Genomic DNA, 14,189 nt, shown 5'->3' with positions numbered 1-14,189 from the left:
TGCAATTACTCAAAAACCAATAACCCCATCGAAACTACATCGCTTTTGTCGAATTGTTCGCGCAAATGCAGGCTTCGAATTTCTTCGTGTCACTCGAATTCATCTGACATAGTTTTCGAAACATTTTTGGAGCACTGCTCTAACTAATTCAAGCCCAGATAAGGAGGGAGAGAGAAATCGAAAACGGCTTCGAGAAAACACACCCTACCGTGGGATCGATTGGGACATGCACGTAATGACCTCAAAATTAAGTAACACAATAAAGGGTAAGCGAAACTCTCGAGCCGAAACTCTTATCTCCGTCTTTCGCTCTATAATCATGCATGAACCAACACTGTTGACTGGGACATCAACTGTTTCTGTAATGAGAAGGTTTCTGGGGAAGCATATTGGAGATGAGATGAGATTGACATGATGCAGACACCAAGAAGAAGATCCTTGCATTAGCATGTGAAAATAGCAAAGAAACCAGACTCTCTGTTTCAATCTATCTCAAACAGGAGACCTGCATTCCAGCAAATCCGGATTCACAATAGGTATCAAGCCCAATCAATCGACACAGTCTTGCAATAGCCATTAACAATTACAGGAAGCTGCATCTGCAGGTCATTACCTGCTTCAGACCTCGATCAACTCTACAGGAGCTATTCACATTTTCTCATTTGAGGCAAAAAAACAGAGTACCCTCTAATTGCCACCAGAACTAGACCATTGCCTAACAACAAGATGGACCTTGATTCCATCTCTTTCTGGGTAATTTCATGTTATTTCCATGGATTCCGCCTCTTTCATCCGAATGCAGACTCCAATAACTCGAGAACTCGGCTCATTTCTGGCCTTTTCCTGGCGTGCTCGCTAGTGCACATACACGCAATGTTGAAGAACTCCTTCACACTCGCTTTGACCAGACCGTCCCTGGGAACGGCCGGGTCGACCATCTCCATCTGCCGGTTCCCATCCACCATGTTCCGAGCCCAAACAACTAGCCCGACCTGCTCTCCCTTATCCATCACCGGCAAATTGGGCCTCTGACCCGTCGCGATCTCGAACATCAGAATCCCGAAGCTGTACACATCGGCCTTCACCGTCGCGGCCGTGAACCCTTCCTTATACTCCGGCGGCATATACCCCATGGTCCCAGCGAATTGCGTGGACACATGGGATTGCGAGGCCTCGATTGTCCTCGCCAGCCCAAAATCAGCTATGTGCGCCTCGAAATCGGCATCCAGTAGCACATTGCTCGCCTTGATGTCTCTGTGAATGATCGGCGTCGGTAATCCGTGCATATACGCTAATCCACTGGCCACACCCCTGATTATCTTTATCCTAGTGTCCCAGGACAGGGGCAACCTCTCGACCGAGTGCCCCGACAACGAGACGTCGCCGTTCTCCGACGCCGACGCGGTGTCGTACAGCCACTGGTCGAGGCTCCCTCTCTGGATGAACTCATAGACCAAAACCCTATCCGAATTCGACGTACAGTAGCCGAGGATTTTGACGATGTTGGAGTGCTGAAGCTTACCTAATGTTTCCATCTCGGCCCGGAACTCGCGGAACCCCTGGAAGGCGTCGGGCTCGAGCTTCTTGACGGCAACGGTGTGGCCGTTGGAGAGGCGGGCCTTGAAGACGAGGCCGAAGCCGCCGTCGCCGATGATCCGCTGGGGGTGGAAGTTCTTGGTGGCCTTCCGGAGCTCGTCCATGGAGATCCGGAGCTTGGGGTCGAAGGAGGCGCTCTCGTCGACGGCGATGGACGAGAGCTCCCCCGGGTTCGCGATCGAGCGGGTCTGGACCCGGACCCCGCGGTCGCGGTTCCGCTTGCGGCGGCCGCAGGTGAAGGCAAGGAAGGCGAAGAAGAGGGAGACGCCGATGAAGCTCGCAGCCGCGGCGACGACTGCTTCGAGGTTGGGGTTCATATCAGGGAGTTTTAGTTAGACGACGGAGGCGAGCCTGAGGAGGAGGAGGAGGAGGAGGAGACGAGAGAAGCCGACTGAGTAGAGAGAGAGAGAGAGAGAACGAGGAAGACGAAGACGACTGCTGAGAACAGCAAGAGCCGCCGTTAACGTTGGCTGCCTCATGGAAGATGAGTCATTCCAGTCGGACTGGGTGAGCTAGTCAACGGTCCTCTACTTCTACCGCACGTTTGATCGTATGGACTATGGACGATGGAATTTCCTTTCCTTTCCTTTCCTTTTTTTTTTCTTAAAACTTACATTTTTTTATGAAATTAAAAAGAGTTAATACATCACAAAACCCCAAATCAATATACTTATGATAAATTTACATCGACCTATTTTTTCAATTACAAAATGCCCTAATATAAATTTACTCCAAACTAGTACATATGCGACAAATTTACCTTCCATTAATTTTTGTTAAATCTAACCGTTAAAGTGTTAAGTTACATGACATGTGACAATTAATGAGTGTACCATCTTTCGATTTTTACCATCTATTTATAACAAGTGTATCAATTTAAAATTTTTCATATTGTTAATTTAATTTAGCGTAGGGTAAATTTATCACAGGTGTATCCGTTTGAAATTTTTCGTGATAAAAAAAATTAGTTTATGATAAATTTGTTACAAGTGTACCATTTTATGATTTTTTTATGGTCAAAAAGATAATTTGAGATAAATTTATCATAATTATATCAATTGAAAATTTTTCGTGATTAAAAAATAATAATTTAAAATAGATTTATCATGAATATGCCACCATGTACCAAGTTTCGAGTAGATTTTTTGCATTTGGTTTGAAGACTAAAGTTTTTCCGGGGCCCGCAATCACGTCCTCTCTCACTGGTGCAATCAACCAATACGCGTCCCGCCTTTGAAAAAGTGCCGTCTTTTCACTTGTGGCCAGAGGAATTTCTCAATATCCTTCCAGGCGCCCTCCGAGGACGCAGGATCAACGTCAATGTCCGACTGTGCCGCCGGCTCGTACCGTGAAGGGCGGTGGCCGGCGGTCATTCGTGTTTGGGAGCTGGTCCATAACCTTTTAATAATAAATAGGCAAAATTCTATAAAAAAAAAAAAAAGGCTCAAAGCATTTTTATTTTCTCAAATAAGGTTTACAAGTAAACTTTATTTCAAAAAAGAGCATGGAGTATTCTTATTTTTCTAAACAAGGATCTAAAATGAATATTTTTTCAAATAAGGGTCTAAAGTGGCCATGAAATTTTTAAAAAAAAAAAAACCTAATTACGGAGGCATTTTCAATCTTTGTCTACATTTGATTTTTTTGATTTTTTTTCTATTTCTTTAAAATTTAACAAAAAAAATAACTTAAAAGGCGGGAAAGTGGCCGCCGTCCCACCTCCAAGGTTGGGACGGGGCGAGGGGGAGGAGGGAGGCGACAAAGGCCCGCTAGTCGCAACCCCATTGCCGGCGTAGCCGGTACCTCGGCGAGGGCCGGCGCCCCTGCGGGCCGGATGCGAGGGGAGAGGGTCGAGCTCTCTCCGGGATCTAGGCGGGGGGTCGCCGGCCCCCGCCCTCGGGTAGGGCTTGGGCCGGTGACTCCCACCTGGGTCAAGGCAAGGGCCATCGACCTCCACCCGGTCCTAGGCAAAGGTCGTAGATCCTCACCCTCCTCTAGTCGGCGGGGTCATCGGCACTCACAAAGGCACCACCAACCTTGCCGACTCCCCACCAACTATGGGCCGGCTCCCACGGGTGAGAGGGGCAGCCCCTCTCGCCCGTGTGGCTATTTTTTTTCATTTTTAAAAATCAAAAAAAGGAAAATATAGAAAAAAAATAAACAAAAAATCAAAATAAGAAATGACAAAAAAACCCTCTTAGGTCATGCCCTTATTTAAAATAAAATTCACTTAGAGCTCTTATTTGAGAAAATGATAGGACTTAGAGCCTCTTTTTTAGAATTTTCCCTAATAAATATTCGATATAGTCTTTCATTTTTCTCCAATTACAAATTTGGTGGTTATTCGGTGGCATGAATAATTATATGCTGAGTAGGACGTTTGAAAATGATGTGTTAACTTATACATTCTTTTTTTGTCAACTTTAAAAAAGGAAAAATAAAATTATGACATCATTATGTCTATCGTTATTTAATGACGTAAAGTATATCTATAATTAATTAATTATTAAGATGAATTTCTTACATTGATAATTCACGTGTTACCTATCTTTTTTCACAATGTTTAAACTTAATGGATTGGAAGCTATATCAGTGAATTTCGTTGATTGAAATTAGCAGAAGATTGACATTGAAGATTTACCAATGACCATATTACATAAATTAAACATTCAAGAAAGATATTGCGGACCGAATTGAAGTCCATTGATTATTTGTGTCGTTTTTTCATAAGGCTATATCGTAAAACATATCGGTTTAGACATGATGTGATTAACTAATCGTGTCAACTTACTTGACATTAATATGATCTGAAAAAAGTTAGGGCGCTAACACAACACGACCAGCATAATATGATCAAAGCAACAGATTGTTGACCCACCATGACCTGAAATCAACCTAATGCGGACCAAAAAAAAAAACAACCTGGCAACACAGACTCTACGCGAAACATCCTCAGCTTTGCATAAAGTCTAATTACAAATTGCAATAACCGACGACACATCATCAAATCAAATTAAAAAAGTGTTCATATTTGATAGAATATCATCAATTTAAAATATCAATAACAAAAAATCACGGAACAAATGTGTGTTTAATTAATAGTATCTAAACGGGTCACATAATCGTGGCGTCAACGCTAACACGTTAATTTGACTGGCAATAAGGGTCGATTTCGTGTCCGGCCGCTTGGACGAAACACAAAACGATCATTGATCCCGTCTTGGAAATCGACATGAATCGAACTGGACACAGATAGTCTCAATTTTGAAACTTTTTTTCTTGTAACGTCCGAATCCTGTCATCTAGAAATCGCCACTTCTAGATTAGTCAAACCACAGTGGCCTACTAGTCCCATTCAAGAGTTAGTAACACAAAAGTGCCAAAAGGCCTAAAAGCCCTTCAGGCAGGTAAGATGTCCAAGTCGAGGAAGCGGTGGAACTCCGGGGAGCAGAATCGAGCTCCAACAATTTGATCCACACGTCCCAAAAACTCAATCCATGCCGGATTTCGGCGGATTAGCTCGGATCTCCTCAGCGATCCAAGCCGAGACCCTAGCGTTTCTTCAATCTCGGCAATACCGTCTCCCCGGAAGACCGGAATGCCTCCCGTTGAAGTACATTCCGGCTGTTCAGCTTTAGTTCAAGCCGTGAATATCAGGGATCGGTTCACGTGGGAAGCGGAAGAAATTATCATGGAGGCCCGTGAGCTATTGGGCCGAGTCTCGAATGTTTCCTTAGACCATCGTGGAAGAGAGGCGAATCGAGTGTTAGATTTGGACAAGCCCTTTAAAATTTACTTCGTTTTGATGGCTCTTTTATAATATCTTATGTCGTATGTCTAGTCGTCCTCGGTAAGGAATAAAGTTTTCTTTGACCAAAAAATGAATAATTATGTCGGGAAATTGCAGCGGCCTTGGCTGCGAATTCCACTTTGGTTAGAAATCAAACTAGCCTTGTACTCTCTATCTTGCAGTTGGCTCGAAGCTAACAAGCTGTGCCATTATTCTCAGATTCTACTTTGGTTTTTCGATGTTGTTTAAGACAGGCTTAAAAATTTTGCATCATCGACGATGAAGTACTTTAGTGTAGGGGTGTGCAATCGAAACTGGATAAAATTGGGAACCAGATTGGACCGCCCAAAAAATAAATCAAATTATCGATTCCAAAAATTTGGAATCGAATCGAATTGAACGGATCCGGTTCCCGGTTCTAAGTGAAGACTCATTCGGGAATCGGACCGATTTTGAAATCGTTTTTTAATTACAATTAAAAAAACACAATTTTTCTAAATTGAGTGTAACTCTATCTCGCCTCATTTGTTTTTTTTCCATCATTTATCGCCTCTCTCTATATTCTTTGGAGCAACATTTTTATGGATGAATGGAGAACGGAATTTAGAAATTTATTTTTGATGAGTGGGGAATGGATTTATATAATTTATGTTTTATGTTATGTATTTAAACTTCTTATTGTTTATAATTGTATGTGGCTATCTATTTGAACTTTTCATTGTTTATAATTGTACGTGATCACGTGTTTGGAGGATTGAGATTTATGTTTGATTAACTTTTACTTTGAGCCGTTTTGTTCCTCGCGTTATTTTATCGTGAAAAATGAAATAAAAAAAAAAAAGGTTCTTGGGTAGATTTTGAAATCGGACGAAAAAAGAGAGAGTAGGTCTCGGGTTTGAAACCTAGCCACCCTAAAACCGATCACTATTATTGTACCGTATAAATTGAAATGAAGGAGGAGTCAATTGCACACTTTGACATAAATTAGAGGACTGGAAATGGAATATCCTTCAGACTTTCCCCTATATCCCCAATCATTAGATGCTGGCTCATGGAGTTTGAATTCTTATTTTCTCCAAACTCGTATAAGGCTTCCGCCATTTATCGAACATAGTACACACTATCACTATTAATGTGATTTTCAATAAAATAAATAAATTTCTATCATAAGACAACGATGTTTTTTTTTTTTTCAATTGAGACATGTAATCAATATTTTCAAATTGAAAACTTCGCCGATCAGATGTATTTTACTATTCGACATGGCCTAGTGACTCGAAAAGGACGGTTAGAGGGAGGAATATTTTGCTAACGAGAAATGTTTCGTATTTTTTATTAAACAAATTTTAATTGCTAAAAAAATAAAATGCATTGAAATTCGCGCTTTGTTTTTTTTTATTTGTCTATTTTTATTTAGTCGAAAAAAAATCATTTCTCAACAAGAGAGGATTAACATTACCATATTAAAAAAGGGAAGAAGAAGAAAAAAAAACGAAAATAGAAAGTAATGAGCTGGGCTGGATACTTTAAATTTTTTTTTTTTCTTTTCCGGCGTTTGAAATTTTGGAGCAGAGTCCTTTCGATTTCAGAGCAGTACCGTCACTTGCTCCTCCGCCTCCCTCCTCCCCGATCTCTCTCTCTCTCTCTCTCTCTCTCTCTCCTTCTCCTTCCTTTTTCAAAATCCCGGAAATCTCACCATCTCGAGCACCATAAAGCGAAGGAGGATCACCTCTCTCTCTCTCTCTCCCCTCCTTCAATCTCTCTCTCTCCGCGACTACTTCACTGTGGACTGGCGCTTTTGGATTGGAGGGGGCTGGAATTCTGAATTTTGCCAATCGGGAGGATGAGCGCCCGCGAGCTCCGAATCTGCACTCCCTCGCTGGCCTAGAGGTGCTGGACGAGAGCCATTCCCTCTTTTGCCTTTTCCATGGCCAAGCGCGTGTACCAAGCCTGGAAAGGAAGCAACGTGAGTCCCTTTTGCGGGCTCTTCCGCTCGCTCTTTTCTTTTCTTTTTTCCTGGGTTTTGTCATCTGCTTGGATTAGGTCGGATTTCGCAAGTCTTTTTGTAATTGGTGCCGGTGGCGTTGTTTCTGGGTGCGTGCTGATTTGGGAAATTAGGTCTTCGTGTGTTGTTTCGGGTCTGTTTGTTGCGGGAGTGCTTGCGTCCTTGGTGTTTTTTTATTTTTTTCCCTACTTGGAAGATGGCGGGTGGTGTTTGATTTTTTCGCTTTGTGGTGGCTGAATGGTTCCGGTAGTTCGCTTTTTGTCGTGTGGCGCTTTGAAGATGCTGCTCCGAAAAACAGCGAGGGAACTCTAGGTACTGATGTGACTTGTCTTAGTTGTAATGGGATGAGTTCGTTTTAGCTGAGAATTGGAGGGAAGAGGAAGAGACAGATAGTCCTGGTCCCTAGTTCTTTGAGATAATGACGAATGGTTATGGGGTTCTTCATTCCCATTTGCTTCTGGCTATGAATTGTTATGGACATGACGCCTGTGTAGTGCTTATATGGTTTTGCTGGATGGAGAGGATGAAGAGAGGCAATTGATGCAGCTCCTTAGTAGTACATGGCACCTTGCAAATATCACTTGTGTAGCTAGGTTGGGATCGTGTTTGAGAAGGAAAAGGTGATTGGCGCTTGATTCAAGCATTCTTAAATGCTTCTTACTAGCTTCCCAGGAACAATTTCCTGTTGTCTCCCTTTGTTTATCCATTCCTTTCTCCTCTTGTAATGCCCCGGGTAACTTAAACAAAGCTGCATGCATATCTGGAGCTTTCTTCTTAAGCTACTCTAGATTAGGAGCCTTAGTTAGGTCATGGTTGGCTCTGATGTTAGAAAAAGGTGCGCCCACTTTACCAGAACCAAACACCTTTTATTTGCCAGGGACCTCGTTATGAGTTATCTGCAGTTACTTTGTGCCAGTAGTGATTTATTTATCCGAAGAAAGAACCTGCATGCCAGGGTATTGCCAAGGACTAGAGAGTTCTCAATTGGGTTGTCGCTGGTGGTCTGTAATTTATGTGATATAGAGGAAGTGGTCAGCTGTAATTTTGCAGTATATGGGATTCTGAAGCCTGTTAATAATACCGTGGTTTTCAATAATCTGTTAAAAATTGGCCAGGACAAAAGAACGATTCAGACTGACCTCACCATTGTGATCAACAAAGCATCTTGAGCTTCGGAAGTTGTTTGCTCTTCCATGAGTCCTTTCAAAATAATAGTTACATATAGACATGCATCATCATCCAAACTTAACCAATTTTTTTTTTTTTCGTTTTCAAAAATTTGGAGGGAAAGCAGTCAGTAAGAATCAAAACTTGACCTAAAGCCAAGATTATTTAGTTACCTTTTTCATGATTCCGAAGAGGGATCTTCTTGAAAGTATTAGTCAAGTTGTGGAGAGTGCTGTAAACTTAACAGGGTTTTCTTTTGCTCTAGACTTCAGATTCTTGACAGTAATGTTCAATGGGAAGACACGGCTGGCGCAAATTAGTAGATGTGCTTTGCAAATTGATAATAAGCAAAAAAGTATGCATGGATGCCTGAAGGAACTGATATAATTGGAAAATATTTGGGGGCATCCATATACATTAATCTAGCTTGGTGTGACCTTCATGTGGTTCTCAAAATCGTTGCGCAATCCCCTAGGGTTTGCTTGTCTTTTTTCTCCTTCCAGAGTCATCCATGCTGGGCATTGATACACTTTTAATTAGAAAACCATGTGTACTGTTTACTGCCACGAAGTTTGACCAGTTGCCAACTGTTGACTGTCATATAGCCACCACCTTGTGGGGCCTTGTTCATCCCTAATTGTTGCGTAGAATGGAGTTTTGTGAAATTCAGGACTTGTGATTATGTGGAGAGTCAGGCTGACTAATTCTAGTATTTTATCAAGATTGCGGATGTTTATTACTAACATGAAAAAGAAGGCCAAACAAGTCTCCCTCTAGAAACTTCAATTCCACAGGAATTTGAGGGATATGATCTTTTTATTCACTTTCTTCTTTATGATTAGAATTGCAAAACGTCGAGGAAGTACCCATGTTATCTAAAAAAAAACCCAAACTTCACTGGAAAAGTAGACATGGGCATCTACTGGCAATTACTGAGGAAGGGTTGTCTAGATTTGTCCTTGCAACTTAAAGCAGAAGGGTTCTCGGGCAAAGAACCTTATGAACAGAAACTCTATTAAAGCCCCTCAACAGAAGTTTGATGCAAGTAAAAGGGGGCACAATGTATGAAGCAAAAAACAAATCTAAGTTGATAGGAGTGATGCAATCCATTATCAGCAAGCAGCAACTACAATTGCTAAACAGACTTAAAGCTGAGCAGTATTCATCATCTTTATGTTGGCAACTTTCTGTTTTGGAGCTGCTGTTTGAGTGGGGATAATATGGGAACTTTGTGGATCTAAAGAGTGGAGGGGCTATCCAAATTTTTTATTGACATATTTAGATGTGATTTGTGTTTGGGATGTCTTGATTGTGTTTAGCGATGGTTGCTTTAGCACCTATGAATCAGACCAACTTTTCACTTTGATTAGCCTTTGTGGTTGTAAGTGTTGTCTTAGCCTTCTAAGTAGCCAATTGGCACCGAGGCCATGATTTCTTTCTGCTTTAACCATCAGGTGCATGTTATAGTTTGATAATGCAAGCTTATCATTAGTCAGTGGATATTTTTTTAAGCACATTAACGGCGACAATTAAGCATCAAATATTGGTTAGGATTAGTATTTTTTTCTGCATGTGAACATAAGCTAATTAGAGGAAGCGTCTCTACAATTTTACGTGCACAAAATCAATGTTTAAGTTTTTTCGCTGCCATATCTCCTGTCTGTATGGCTAACATTTTTTCAAATTCAACTATTCCTTCATTACGTGGTTGAGTTGTAATTGACAGGCTAAGTTGTGCTCCAAGAGAGATCGGTTGCACCAATTGGGTGTACTATAGTTTAAACAATTCAGGGCAATTGATGGTACCGTGTTATGTTTTTATCATCTGAATTCCTAAAATGTCGTTATCTTGCTATTACTATAGAAATAGGTTAGTTGTTCCCCTCTGCCCCCATCACTCATCATCAACCTCCCCCACCCCCCCAACCAAAAAAAAAAAAAAAAAACAAATACATAAGAAATGAGTAGTTTGTCTATGTGTGGTGTGCACGGGCATATGCCACTGTTACTCCCTACAAGTTGGCAGCAGAATGTCAGATTTATATAGTTCGACAACTGAAATGTTTCTCCTTGTTATTTATGTCCTCATTGTGTGATTTTTTTATTATCACTACTCGTGTTGTTAAATTGAGGTGCAAGCTTTCATTCTTGAGCTATTTTGTTGATTTTGCTGGATTTTATATTACTCATGTCATGTCATTTTGTTGCTTTGAAAGATTTTTCTGTTGATATTTGGTTTTTCCTTTTGTCCTCTCTTCTGGGTTTTGCAGAAGTTCATTCTTGGTGGGAGGTTGATATTTGGACCAGATGCGAAGTCATTGATTGTGACATTAGCGCTTATCATAGTTCCAATGATCATCTTTTGCATATTTGTTGCAAGGCATCTTCGCCATGAATTTTCTTCGGACAATGCTGGATATGCAGTGCTGGTGGTAGCAATTGGCTTTACGATCTACGTGAGTCCCTCTGCCTGAATCTGGCCCTTTAGATTAAAGAAACGACCCATCTGATTCCTTCATATGTGTCTCAGTATTTTTATGTTGACCATGAGTGTAGAATGAGGCCACTCAGAAGATGTTTCCTGCCTAGTTATTGGGTGGCGAGCCTACTTTACTTTCTTTGAATGCAGTGTTGAGGGCCATTGTTATACTCAAGACTTTTAATTCTGTTTTATCATGAATCAGATGTTTGTAGTTCAGTAAAATATTGACAACTTGTGACGAGATTATATAGCTATGAAAGGAGAAAATATAACACATCCTTCCTCTTGTTTTCATCATCTATTTGAAAAGGGCTCTATTAATGCATGTTTTCACCTCTGTGTCCTTTGATGTTTCTCAATTCTTATTGGTGCTTTAGAGTCTTTTTTTTAATAATTTTTTGACACCTATTATTGTTAGACGAGACATTTCTTATTGTAATTGCAAAGTTGATTTTGATAGGTGTTGCTGCTTCTTTTTCTTACCTCAGCCCGGGATCCTGGTATAGTCCCACGGAATGCACATCCACCAGAAGAAGTAATGCGCTTTGACTCCTCAGCATCAGTTGAAATTGGGGGAAGACAAACTCCTAGCCTTCAGTTTCCTCGCACTAAAGATGTTACGGTTAATGGTGTTACTGTGAGAGTGAAGTATTGTGATACGTGCATGCTGTATCGACCTCCTCGTTGTTCTCATTGCTCTATCTGTAACAACTGCGTTGAGCGTTTTGATCACCATTGCCCTTGGGTGGGTCAATGCATTGGAATGGTATGCTATTGTGAACACGTCGCTTTTGTATGTTCTTCATTTGCCTATTGGTAGTGGTTAAGGCTGTTAATCAGTCACAATTTTGGAAATTATGCTTGCCTAAACAATTGTTGCATTTTTTCTGCTGCAGCGCAACTACCGTTTCTTCTTCATGTTTGTATCTTCAGCCACTCTTCTGTGTATCTATGTTTTTGCGATGTCTGCTTTCTACATCAAGGTTCTGATGGATGAGCGTCGAGGTACAGTTTGGAAGGCAATGAAGGAGTCACCTGCCTCTGTCGTACTTATGGCTTATTGTTTTATTTCTCTATGGTTTGTTGGTGGACTCACGGGCTTCCATTTGTATCTTATAGGGACAAATCAAGTAAGTCTCATGCACCATTCACACAATGTGAGAGGGATCATGTTATTTAATTGGTTGTCTTTTGCCCATTGTTTTTTAGCTCTTTCACTTCCATGTCTTGGACTGAATTGATGCTGTTAAAGCTTCCTTAAATGTTGCTTCATTCACTATTATTCCTTATGTTTGCTCTCATTTTATGTCTCAATTCTGTGTACACCCTGTTCGGCTCTCTGGCACTTTAGCTGGGATAGTACATTTCTTCATTTTGTTATACGGAAAAGTACCCTGTAAGTAATGTCTTTTGTTTGAATGTGACTATAATAGACTAGCAAATCAGTGAAGCGTGAAAAGAACTTCTAGTATTGTCATATTTTCTAATCATAAAGGGGTTGAGAAGCCGTTCCACTCTGTAAGCATTGGATGGTTTATCTGCTCTAGAATTTGAAACTCTGAAGGTTCAATGGAGAGTTAGGGTTTCCTTAGTGATTTATTTCATGGTGAATTTCTGCAGTCCATCATTCACGATATTAGGAAGGATTTGATATTTTTGCTGATGTGATGGATTAAAAATCCTTATCCACTAGCCTGAACAAGATTTTGGTGCATATTTTCCATTGCAATGAAGGGTATGACTGATCTTTTCTTAGGAGCACTTCGATGCATCCTTTGGTCTTCCTTTGCAATTCTTTAACGCTGCCTTTCTCTGTTTCTGACAAGCATTTCTTGGCCATTTGCTTGTAAATTAAGATGTCTAACTTCGTTCACATTGCAAACATGAGTTCAGCTTCTAAGTAGTGCTATCTTCTGATTTGAGGCAAAAAACACTTGATTTTACAGACAACATACGAGAATTTCCGGTACAGAGCAGAAAACAGGTTAAATGCTTATGATCGGGGGTGCTTCAGTAATTTTTATGAAGTGTTCTGCACGGAGGTAAAGCCATCAAGGAACAATTTCCGAGCTTTTGTCCAAGAAGAGGTGCAGAGACCTGTTTTACCAAGCGAACGAGGAGCAGAATCAGAGATGGAAGATTTAGGTGCAAATCCACGCTCAAAGGTGGAGGATGATTTGGACATTGGTGAGGATCTTTTGAAAATCTCCCAGCGTCGGAATATCGAAATTGATCAAGATGTTCAAAGTAGAGGAAGCAATGGAACTCCAGAAAATAGTATGATGGTGGACTCCCCTATGGCTTCAGGTCATCGAGCTCCAACCATTAAATCTGAAAATCGGCACTCAAGCTATGTGAGAAGTGGGAGTTGGGAAATTGCACCTGAGGTCCTCGTGAATGCCACGTTCACGGAGAGAAGTTACACCCCCTCAAGCGAAACACGCCTGTAAATGGGTATATATGATTGGCGTGCAAACCAACATGAAACTCTGGCCTCAAGTTGAAATTTGGCGTCTTTCAGGAGCAGTCATTTATGCCCATTTCAGGTCTGAATTCTGATAGTAGCTCCGTTTGTTTCAGTTCTTTTTGTGTGCTATATGTCTTCCTCTGAGCATTAAAATAGGAATGTTTGAATAGTGTCTTCTCAATTTGTTGCTTACCCCTGGCACATTTGTCTGCCCCTGCATATTAAATTTGTATTGCTGGCTATATTGTTTCTGTATATAACCAGTATCCTAGGCGCTTGAGATCTGTGTCTTCTTTTTGTTCAGACTGATTAGTTGCAACCCCCATAATCATCCTACTGCCAAACTAGACTTGCACTCTCTTGCTGCTGTTGTTTTGAAGTTAAAAGGCTGGGCAATGGTCTTGGTGAATTTTAGAACTCAGAGACCATCTTTTAACTCGCATTGCCCATAAACAGGGATCATCTTTGGAATGTTCGAGTTTGCCTATGCATGAACTCAGTCAAGATATTTTTTTAGACCCATACTTTTGATCATATGATGGAAAGGTCAGGGAAACAAATCGCTTCATACGCTGAATGTTGCATGGATCACCTTTGGAATGTTCGAGTTTGCCTTTCCATGAACTCAGTCAAGATTTTTTTTTTTAGACCCGTACTTTTGATCATATGATGGAAAGGTCGT

The 14,189-nt window shown here is 41.0% G+C and overlaps 2 protein-coding genes across 2 annotated transcripts; one reads left to right on the top strand and one right to left on the bottom strand.

Moving 5' to 3' along the window:
* Nucleotides 1–406: 406 nt before the first annotated feature.
* LOC115750731 (leucine-rich repeat receptor protein kinase EMS1) lies at nt 407–2,104 on the bottom strand. Its single transcript, XM_030688257.2, has one exon. The coding sequence runs from the start codon at nt 1,911–1,913 to the stop codon at nt 789–791; it is 1,125 nt and encodes a 374-aa protein (XP_030544117.1). The 5' UTR covers nt 1,914–2,104; the 3' UTR covers nt 407–788.
* A 5,057-nt stretch (nt 2,105–7,161) lies between these two features.
* Nucleotides 7,162–13,787, top strand: LOC115750723 (protein S-acyltransferase 8-like). Its single transcript, XM_030688243.2, has 5 exons — nt 7,162–7,352; nt 10,829–11,014; nt 11,501–11,806; nt 11,937–12,170; nt 12,987–13,787. The coding sequence occupies exons 1-5, from the start codon at nt 7,314–7,316 to the stop codon at nt 13,488–13,490; spliced, it is 1,269 nt and encodes a 422-aa protein (XP_030544103.1). The 5' UTR covers nt 7,162–7,313; the 3' UTR covers nt 13,491–13,787.
* The last annotated feature ends 402 nt before the right edge of the window (nt 13,788–14,189 follow it).

The sequence above is a fragment of the Rhodamnia argentea genome, chromosome 2 (assembly GCF_020921035.1).
Source record: "Rhodamnia argentea isolate NSW1041297 chromosome 2, ASM2092103v1, whole genome shotgun sequence".
NCBI classification, from domain to species: domain Eukaryota; kingdom Viridiplantae; phylum Streptophyta; class Magnoliopsida; order Myrtales; family Myrtaceae; genus Rhodamnia; species Rhodamnia argentea.
This window is presented reverse-complemented; position numbering and strand designations above follow the sequence as displayed.

Coding starts and splice junctions, on each gene's coding strand:
- LOC115750731 (XM_030688257.2), bottom strand. CDS start 1,913: ATGAACCCCAACCTCGAAGCAGTCGTCGCCGCGGCTGCGAGCTTCATC.
- LOC115750723 (XM_030688243.2), top strand. CDS start 7,314: ATGGCCAAGCGCGTGTACCAAGCCTGGAAAGGAAGCAAC. Junction 7,353..10,828: donor AAGCCTGGAAAGGAAGCAAC/GTGAGTCCCTTT, acceptor TGGGTTTTGCAG/AAGTTCATTCTTGGTGGGAG. Junction 12,171..12,986: donor ATCTTATAGGGACAAATCAA/GTAAGTCTCATG, acceptor TTGATTTTACAG/ACAACATACGAGAATTTCCG.